Source organism: Solanum dulcamara, chromosome 6 (assembly GCF_947179165.1).
Source record: "Solanum dulcamara chromosome 6, daSolDulc1.2, whole genome shotgun sequence".
In the NCBI taxonomy this organism is placed as follows: Eukaryota; Viridiplantae; Streptophyta; class Magnoliopsida; order Solanales; family Solanaceae; genus Solanum; species Solanum dulcamara.
Window position 1 is genome coordinate 41,247,121 of NC_077242.1, and position 10,972 is coordinate 41,258,092.

Consider the following 10,972-nt stretch of genomic DNA (forward strand, 5'->3'; position numbering starts at 1 on the left):
AGTTTTATTGTATCGAGAGGAGTCCTCTCATAGGTTTATCGCTTTCCATCTACCAATGGAGATGAGCTGGCCGATCTTAGTAGTTCTGCTGACTTATGAACCATCTTAAGTTCGGAGGTAAGGTTTATGTCCCCCTCCGTGTATTTTATTATTTTTATTTATGTTAAGGCTTGGGGGTGCTGCTCAACCCCTGACTGTGCACGAGAGGTGGGAGCCTCGTGTAGGGTCTGTTCTCAAAAAAAAAAAAAAACCTATCCAATTACATTACACATGTATAAGTAGATTCGCAGGAATGACAATGGGGCGGGGTGAGCTTAGAGCTAGGCGGGGCGGATTTAGTGTTATGTGAGGCAGGTTGAAATAATTATTATCAAAATTAATGAGGGACAGAGCGAATTAATAAAAATAGGAATCAGAAGAAAATTAAATATTTGTAATTAATAAAAATCAAAGATATAAATTTTTTATATTAAATTTTGACTTTAATTTTAACTTCTTCGTTTAAAAAAAATTAAATTAGATAAATATTAATTAGAGTTAATTAGTGATTAAGAAATAATTGTTGAAATGTTAACTAAAAATAATTAATTAGTTATTGAAATGTTAATTAGCGAAAAATAAAAAAAATATAAATTTTACTTTTCATATTAAATTTAATTAAAAAAAATATAAAAATTTATGTAGGATAAATCCATATAGAGCTAAGCAAAATAAATTGAAAATGAAAAAAATTATTATGCGGACACACATGAGGAAGCAATTTAAAAGAGTTGCGAGTTGAAATCAACCCGCCCCGCCCGCCCCATTGCCATCCCTATAGACCCACCAGCGGCAACTCTTGTATTTCTAATTCCCTTTCTTCCGATCTATACAAACACTTGTGCATAACCGCACTTGAATCTTCACGGAAAAATGCACATTTCATCTCAGATCTGATTCGAATTCCATCTCACAATCATTTAGGGTTTCGGATTTCAATCAAATTCCAAATCTTTACACTCTACTCTCTCTGTTGGGTGTGCATAGATACGGAATTGTTAAGATGTTGACCAAGTTCGAGACCAAGAGTAACAGAGTGAAAGGTTTGAGTTTTCACACCCAAAGGCCATGGATCTTAGCCAGTCTTCATAGTGGGGTCATACAGCTATGGGATTACCGTATGGGAACTCTCATTGATCGATTTGATGAGCACGATGGCCCCGTTCGCGGTGTCCATTTTCACAAATCTCAGCCTCTATTTGTTTCTGGAGGTTCGTTCTTCTCCTCTTTTTTTTCTTTTTGTCTTTTAAATTTGGTATATGAATTTGTGGTAACAGTGTGATGAAGTGTGGATCTGGTGCTGTATGTCGATGATTTTATATGTGAACTATGAATTTACAAATTGCTTTTGTTTAGTTAAATATGATTGGACTCTAGCTGCACGTTTGTTTTAATTGAGGTATACTCTAAGTTGAGTAAGGGCTAAAATGATAATTGCAGGAGTAAAATGTTATTTCATCATAATGTGATGAATGTGGATCTACCAATCATTATATGTGTGATCCGTGCTTCTTAGTGGGAAAATAATTTATGAGGTTAAATGGGCTAACTTGGGCAATACATGGTGAAAACTGGAACAGAAACTTAATGCAGTGACTAAAATGCTATTTGCATAAGTGTGATGGAATGTGGATCTACTGATGTATGTGGCTGAGCATGTGTGTGATCCATGATTTTAGAAAGATACAAGTTCTTTTGCTAGTTTATCTTCTAAATGATAGCTCCAACTTGTATGTGTGATCCATAATGGCACGTTTGGTTTTATTGAGGGTTAAATGTGCTAAGTTGAATCATACAGGAATGACAACAACAACAACATATCCAGTGTGATCCCACAAGTGGGGTCTGGGGAGGGTAGGGCATACAGACCTTACTCTTACCTTGTGTAAGGTAGAGAGGTTGTTTCGGATAGACCCTCGTCTCAAGTAATATAGGAACTAGAACTCAAACAAAACAATAATTCAAGACTAAAATGCTATTTGCATCAAAATGTGATTGAATATGTATATGCTAGTGCTTGTGAATGCAAATTGAGATTGGATTGTGAATCTACTGGTTTATGTGGAAGAGTATTTGATCTGTTAGTTGAGAAGGGTGCTTTTATTAGTTTATCTTTCTGCTTTGTCAAAAGTCCTCGGAATCCTTTATAAAAAGGAAAAGATATTCTGAATGATAGTTCCAGTTTGTATGTGTGATTGGACCGTAATCAATCAATTGATCTAATTGCAAGGTAAATATGCTAAGTTGAATACCACAGGGACTAAAGCCAGAATTAAACAATAATTCAGGGACTAAATTGCTATTTGCATCACAGTGTGAATGTATGATGGAGTGTGGATCTACCAATGTATGTGGATGAGTATATTTGATATGTGCATTGAGGAAATACATATGTTTTTATCTTCTGAAATGTGTGACTGAAATGTAAGAGTTGGTTTAATTGAAGGTTTAATCTATTATATTGATAATGGAGGAACCGAAACCTGCAAACAAAATTTTCAGGGAATGCTATTTGCAACATGGTGTGATGGAATATAGATCTGCTGATGTATGTGGACGAGTATATGTGTGATCCATGAATTAGAGGAAGTTACTTCTGCTATTTTATCTTCTGAATGATAGTTCCAGTTAATATGTGAAAGTGGTACACAGTTGCACATTTGGCTTAATTGAAAGTTGAATGTATTAAGTTGAGCAACATAGGGACCAATACTGGAAGCAAAACCAATAACTTAGGGACTAGGATCTTTTTAGCTTTTTGGGTCTTTGTAATTGATGCGCTTTTTGGGTCTCTATATGCCTGAAGTTTTTGAAGAATGACTGTGCTTTTGTTCCTGTTTTCATTCTATTTACAATAGTTTATCGGAGATGTGCCGATTGTGTTGTGAATTGTAGATAATTTATTGTTTCTTCTTGTTTAATTTTGTTCATTGTTGAGCTTATTAAAGAGTCAGGGCATATTGCTATTATTGCATTGTCTTCGAGGAAAGGCTAATATGACACAGTATCAGAAGCCTCAGTTATGTTTTCCAATTAACATTCTTTTGGAAACATATATTTGTTTACTTTGCATGATCCTGGAAAATTTACTGAGTAGTTTCCTTTATGTTTTCTTAACTTCGAAAATGTCAAGGCACCTTTTTTATAGTCCATATTTTTTAAATGCTTTGTTGTCTTGGTTTATTAGTAACTTATCCTAGAGTATATGTGGCCGTATGCATGCATAATGCAAATTTTACTATGGACTGTTTCTTTGTATATGTAAATTCTTGTTACTGCAGGAGATGATTACAAAATTAAGGTTTGGAACTATAAGCTGCATCGCTGCTTGTTTACCCTGCTCGGACATCTTGATTATATCCGAACAGTTCAATTTCACCATGAATATCCATGGATTGTTACCGCAAGTGATGACCAGACTATTCGGATATGGAACTGGCAGTCTCGTACTTGTATTTCTGTCTTGACTGGCCACAATCATTATGTAATGTGTGCCTCATTTCATCCCAAAGAGGACTTGGTTGTCTCTGCTTCCTTGGATCAGACTGTTCGTGTCTGGGATATTGGTGCCCTAAGAAAGAAAACTGTTTCTCCTGCTGATGATATCTTGCGGTTGAGTCAGATGAATACTGATTTCTTTGGGGGAGTGGATGCTGTGGTGAAGTATGTCTTGGAGGGTCATGATAGAGGGGTTAACTGGGCATCTTTTCATCCTACACTCCCCCTTATAGTTTCTGGTGCAGATGATCGCCAAGTGAAAATTTGGCGGATGAATGGTATGCTCCTGAAATTCCTGATGTATTTGATGAACATCTTTACTTGCTTTGTCACACAAGTCAGTTTGCATATCCTGTTGAACCTAGAACACCAAATCAAGTGTACATTTGATGAAAAGATACCTTTCTAATTTCATGCTATTTATATATTTTCAGTTATAGATCAGTCTAGCCGTAAGTCAAGCTTTTTTGTTGTTGACTTGGCCCTTAGAAATAGGAGTATCTTATATGTCTTCCTTTCAGTTTATAACCAGAAATATTGTCCAGTAGGATCTACTTAATCGTTCAAGTTGTTTGTTATCTTGGGAATCTGACATGGTCATATCCCTGCTGGTAGTTTAAAGATGTTATAACTACATTTCTCTATACTGTGCAAATCTGATAATATTACAGCAAAAAAGTTTCATCTACTTCACTTCTCCAGGTTTTGGGGGTGGGTGGGTCTAAACATTGCTTTGGATTTCTCGCTGAAACTTTTTATTTTTTGGTCAATAATACTTTTATTACCAAATTGGAAACAGCCTCTGGCAGAAATGCAAAGTAAGGTTGCGTACAATAGACCCTTATGGTCGGGCCCTTCCCCGGACCCTGCGCATTGCGGGAGCAGGCTGCCCTTTTTTTAATACTTTTATTACCAAAGGAAATATTTAAAATCTGATCAAAACACAATATACACTAAAGCTTGTCACATGCACCGCGTCAGTAGCTACTCTATCCATCTTCAACAACTATTACATGTTGTACTACATATCAAAATTTTCTCTCTAAGGGTAATGAATCAATTCCCTTGACGTTCCTGCTAACTTTGGCTTCCTCTAGCATCTACAGACTACTTCCTGGATAACTTGTCTAATTTTACTTTGAGAGCTTGAAAGCTTCCTTTGATGTATTCTTTGATTCCTTTCCTTCCAGATTGAATAGACACTCCCTGCTATTGCCACTCTATAGACTTCAGCTGTTGCATTTTTGGTTTTCATATGCTCATGTGTGCAAACCATTTGTGCCTGCCAGTTGAAAATTTGTCTGGCTACCCCTTGCTACTGTAAGATATTCCCCCCAACATGAAGCCAGTTTTTATCCCTTGTATTTAGTTTTCCATGAGCTGCAATATTTAAGATGAATAGCCTGCAGGAGCTCCTTGGTTATTGCAGATAGGGTTCCTCCCTGGTACTTTTAGGAATATTACCTCTGAAGCTTGTATGCACTTTCCGGATGGAAAACCCATCCAATTGTATCAAGTCTCTTTCACTGATTCCAAAGTCCTCCAGTTACCTTTTTGCCTTGCTGGTTTTGGAATCATCCAGGAACCTTGTTTGTGTGGCAAGTCCCATACAAACCCATCTTTATTATAGTAGCAATGCACCCATTGAATCCATAATATGTCTTCCTTTTACATACATTCTACAGCAACTTGCATATTGCTTCTTTTTCCATGTGAGCTGAGTTGTATTAATACTGCAGTTCATTTATTTGCTATTTGATAATGAGGCAAAAGTTTCTTCCTCGTTGGAAGGATCATACTTTAAATTTTAAATTTTCCTTCTATGGCCAGAATGAGTTTTTCACCTTGAAGCAAATAGCTGGATAAAAGTTGCTGCTTCAGCTAGTAGGACTATGAACATCTTATGGTTTTTTAAGAAAGAATATGTATATCTTATTGTTGTTATTCTAGGCAACAAAATTATTGGACGGAATCTTGCTGGGTAAAAGACAGCTTATTTTGTTTTATAAATCTTATATTTTTAGTGTTTTCTGATTGCTAGTGTGCCTTGTTGTTCCTAGATACAAAAGCTTGGGAGGTGGACACTTTGAGAGGACACATGAACAATGTTTCATGTGTTTTATTCCATCCAAGGCAAGATATTATTGTTTCAAATTCAGAGGATAAGAGCATTCGAGTGTGGGATGCAACAAAAAGGACTGGTCTTCAGACTTTTCGCAGGGAGCATGATAGGTTTTGGATCCTTGCATCTCATCCTGAGATGAATCTTCTAGCAGCTGGTCATGACAGTGGGATGATAGTATTCAAGTTGGAGAGAGAACGACCCGCTTTTTCTGTGAGCAGTGATTCTCTGTTTTATGTAAAGGATCGCTTTCTCCGTGTGTATGAGTATTCAACTCAGAAGGACACACAGTTGATACCAATTAGAAGACCCGGTTCAAACAATGTGAATCAAGGTCCACGAACTCTTTCATACAGTCCTACAGAAAATTCTGTCTTGATATGTTCAGACACGGATGGTGGTTCCTATGAACTTTACATTGTACCCAAAGATAGTTATGGTAGGGGTGATACTGTTCAAGATGCAAAAAGAGGAACCGGAGGGTCAGCTGTGTTTGTTGCCCGAAACAGGTTTGCAGTGCTTGAGAAGAGCACTAATCAAGTCCTGGTAAAAAATCTGAAGAATGAAATTGTCAAGAAAAGCCTTCTTCCTATGGCTACTGATGCAATATTTTATGCTGGCACTGGAAACTTACTATGTAGGGCAGAGGATAGAGTTGTCATTTTTGATCTCCAGCAGAGAATTATTCTTGGGGATCTTCAGACTTCTTTCATCAGGTATGTTGTTTGGTCACCTGATATGGAAAGTGTCGCTTTGCTTAGCAAGCACTCCATAGTTATAGCTGATAAGAAGCTTGTGCACCGTTGCACCCTTCATGAGACAATTCGTGTCAAAAGCGGTGCCTGGGATGACAATGGGGTATTCATATATACCACACTTACCCACATTAAGTACTGTCTGTCCAACGGGGATTGTGGAATCGTCAAAACCCTAGATGTTCCTGTCTATATTACAAAAATATATGGGAACACTATCTTTTGCTTGGATAGAGATGGCAAAAACCATCCTATTATTATTGATTCAACTGAATATGTTTTCAAGTTGTGTCTGCTTAGAAAGAGATATGACCAAGTTATGAGTATGATAAGAAACTCAGAGCTCTGTGGTCAGGCCATGATTTCATATTTGCAGCAGAAGGGTTTTCCAGAAGTTGCTCTTCATTTTGTGAAGGATGAGCGCACTCGTTTCAACTTAGCACTTGAAAGTGGGAATATTGAGATAGCTCTTGAATCTGCTAAGAAGATTGATGAAAAAGATCATTGGTATAGGCTTGGCGTGGAAGCCCTTCGGCAGGGCAATGCTGGTATTGTTGAATATGCCTACCAAAAGACGAAGAATTTTGAGAGGCTCTCTTTCCTATATCTATTAACAGGAAATGTGGAGAAGTTATCTAAAATGATGAAAATTGCTGAGGTCAAAAATGAAGTAATGGGTCAGTTCCATGATGCCTTGTACCTCGGTGATGTCTCTGAGCGTGTTAAAATTTTGGAAAATGCTGGTCATCTGCCCCTTGCATACGTCACAGCTACAGTCCATGGGCTCAATGATACTGCTGAGCGTCTTGCAGAGAAACTGGGGGATAATGTTCCATCATTGCCAAAGGGGAAGAAAGCTTCAATGTTGCTGCCCCCAACTCCCATTTTGGGTGGTGGAGACTGGCCTTTGCTGATGGTAACGAAAGGGATATTTGAAGGTGGTCTGGATATTGCAGGCAGGGGAGGACAAGAGGAATATGAAGAGGCTGTGGATGCAGACTGGGGTGAGTCATTGGACATCGGTGAGGTGGAAAATCTGCAGAATGGGGACATCAGTATTGTGCTTGGTGATGAGGAAGGACAAGAAGGAAATGATGATGGGGAGGGAGGATGGGATCTTGAGGATCTGGATCTGCCACCTGATACAGACACACCGAAGACTACTTCCAATGCTCGCTCTTCTGTGTTTGTCACCCCAACACCTGGCATGCCTGTCAGCCAGATTTGGATCCAAAAATCATCTCTAGCTGCTGAACATGCAGCTGCTGGAAATTTTGACACTGTTATGCGGTTGTTGAGCCGACAACTGGGGATTAGGAACTTCTCTCCTTTAAAATCATTGTTTATTGATCTTCATGTGGGAAGCCACACTCATCTGCTTGCCTTCTCCTCGGCGCCGGTCATCTCCGTGGCAATTGAGAGAGGTTGGAGTGAGTCAGCTAGTCCTAATGTTCGAGGTCCACCTGCTCTTATATTCAGTTTTGCTCAGTTGGAGGAAAGACTTAAAGCTTCTTATAAGGCGACTACTGGTGGGAGATTTTCTGATGCCCTTAGACTATTCCTGAGCATCCTTCACACCATTCCTCTGATTGTGGTTGAGTCGAGACGAGAAGTGGATGAAGTCAAGGAATTGATTGTCATAGTGAAAGAGTATGTTTTGGGTTTGCAGATGGAGCTTAAGAGGAAGGAATTGAAAGATAATCCTATTCGCCAGCAGGAACTGGCAGCCTATTTCACTCACTGTAATCTGCAGCTTCCTCACTTGAGACTCGCATTACAAAATGCTATGTCTATATGCTACAAGGCCGGAAATCTTAGCTCAGCAGCCAACTTTGCTAGGAGACTCTTGGAGACCAATCCCACCAATGAAAGCCAAGCCAGAACAGCCCGCCAGGTTCTGCATGCAGCTGAGAAAAATATGCGAGATGTTACACAGTTGAATTATGATTTCAGAAATCCTTTTACAGTCTGTGGGGCAACATATTTGCCGATATACCGTGGTCAGAAGGACGTCACTTGTCCTTACTGTGGTGCTCATTTTGTACTGTCTCAGCAAGGGGAGCTTTGTACTGTTTGTGATCTTGCAATTGTTGGAGCTGATGCCTCTGGTTTGCTTTGCTCGGCATCACAGATCAGGTGATTTCAGCTTCTCATGCAGTTGTATTCAACCATGTCATTCAGATGATTTTAATTCTACGTCTTAGTAGTTTAGGCACGGGTAATTATGGACATGCTTTTTATCGTAATGTATCTGCGGTTTATATTTGTTTCTATAATTTTGCAATCAGTTTTTACAGACATTTTGCCTTGGTTATTTAGTTTCTTGGCGAAAATTTTATTGTAATAAAACATGTAAGATTTTGACTTCAACCAATTTTTTGAAGTGTGGTGACCAGGTATGCTAGGTATATAAAGTCCAAAACCCTCAAGACCTGAATGCTGTCTAGGTCGTTATATTATTCTCGTAGCTTAGTGCTCCAGGTGTCCTTATCGTTGAAGATCTGGGGTGCTTTTTGTGGCTTTGTTAGTTTGGCTTGAAAAGTATATAGATGAATTTGAAAGTTTTCTAAGAATTTGTATTACCTTAGTATCTTTACAATTGTCCATGAGTAAGCTTTTTTGATGATACCTAGCACAAGAGCATAGTGTTTGTAACTTACCTCTTTTGAGAACATTTTTAAGAGGTACAGATTTTACCCAGATATCGTTACTGTATTAGACTTTAGAACACACTGTTTTTCACTGGAATAATATTTTTCTCATGTTAGTATTTAGAATTGCATAGGCATATATCTGAATATTGTTAAGTTGAACTCGCATTAGTATTTAATTATTAAATGCCTATGTTTTTTTAAAGTAATAATACCGTTTGACATGATTTATTCTACAAAGTTACTTCCAATGAATTTTATGACGAATGCGTCTAGCCGGTGATTGAGTTACGATGGTTGCAGATAGGGGATGTTCATGGTGCAGTTTGACTTGATTTTGACTTCAAAAAAAAAATAATCAAAAACCAAATTAATGAAATCATTTTTTAAAAATATTAAAATCTAACCAGATTAATCTAGTATAAATTTTGTAAGTTATGGTTTGATTCGATTTTTGCGGTTATTTTTAATTTTACCAAATAATTAAAAACAAAGCAAACGGTATTCTCCGCTTGTAATAAATTTTGGATAAGCAAATAAATCAATTAGATAACACACAGTATTTGCCCCCACTATATTCAGACAATATCATACCACAAAATAATAGCATATCCATGGTGATTTCACAAAAAGAAAAAATCATATAAATAATATGTTAAATATTCTAATTCACAAAATAATAGCATATCTATGGTGATTTCACAAAAAGAAAAAACCATATAAATAATATGTTAAATATTCTAATTTATAATACTTGAACCTTCTATATTTTTATTTACAAAATATTATTTTTAATTATAAAACACAACAAATTGATTGGACACGGTTTTTTTGGCTTGATTTTAGGGATTTTGGACTATTTTTTGTTTCTTTGATTTTAGGTAGAGGTGTACATGATTGGGTTGATTTGGATTTTTCAAATATCAAAATCAAATTATTTGTGTTGGGTTTTTAAATTTATAAAACAAATCAAACTAACTAAACTTAGTTTTTCGACCTTGAGTTTTTTTTCGGACATTTTCGGGTTTCTCAAATTTTTGGAGTTTTTTTGGTAAAAAAATCATATCGACATATAATTAACTTGTGCTTCAAATGTTTCTTTTAGTCCTACCAAAATATAACTATCTAAGGTGTTTTTAAAAGAAATAATGTGAGATGAATGACGACACACTAAAATATTCAACAAAACATAATAATGAAATCGCATAAAATAATAATGCAAATTAATATGTCATAATGAAAATGATCATAATTTAAAAGTACTAAATCATGCTAATATAAGGCTAATAAATATTGATTACATGACTAAACATTAAAGAAAAACTAAAATTAGGTTGTATATTTTAATTATCTAAACCAATGTAAACTAAAGAATAAATATTCAACATTATTGTCATTTCTAGTGTTAAATAAATTTTTTTTGTTAGCATTAGTATTGATTTCTTTATTAGAGTTAGTAATGTCTATGGACTATCTCCTTCATTGGACCACTCAAAATTCTAAGTTTCAAACTTTAAATAATATGTTAAAAGATAAAAACTACGAAAAAGTATAAGAAATATTTATAAATTATATAAAAGTTAATACTTTTATGTATAAAATAAATTTTAAAAATTATATATATAATATTTGGTTAGTTTGATCTCGGATCGACTTTTTTTAGTTTAAACCAAACTAACTCAATTATAATCAGGTTTTTCCTTCCAATATCAAATCAAGTCAAACCAAATCACTAGTCATTTTTTTTTCTGATTTGACTCGATTTACGATTTGATTCAATTTTCGGTTCAATTTTGTACACCCCTAATTTTAGAAAGGCATAATACATAAATATGCCCTTTAACTTGGCCTCATTTCACATTTATGCCCTCCAACTTTGGGTGTGTACAAGTAGACACTTAAACTTG

General features: G+C 36.1%; 1 protein-coding gene across 1 annotated transcript; it reads left to right on the plus strand.

Moving 5' to 3' along the window:
- The first annotated feature begins 823 nt into the window (after positions 1-823).
- On the plus strand, positions 824-8,784 carry LOC129891080 (coatomer subunit alpha-1-like). Its single transcript, XM_055966330.1, has 3 exons — positions 824-1,250; positions 3,321-3,815; positions 5,598-8,784. Exons 1-3 carry the CDS (start codon positions 1,043-1,045, stop codon positions 8,552-8,554), a joined length of 3,660 nt encoding a protein of 1,219 aa, XP_055822305.1. The 5' UTR covers positions 824-1,042; the 3' UTR covers positions 8,555-8,784.
- The last annotated feature ends 2,188 nt before the right edge of the window (positions 8,785-10,972 follow it).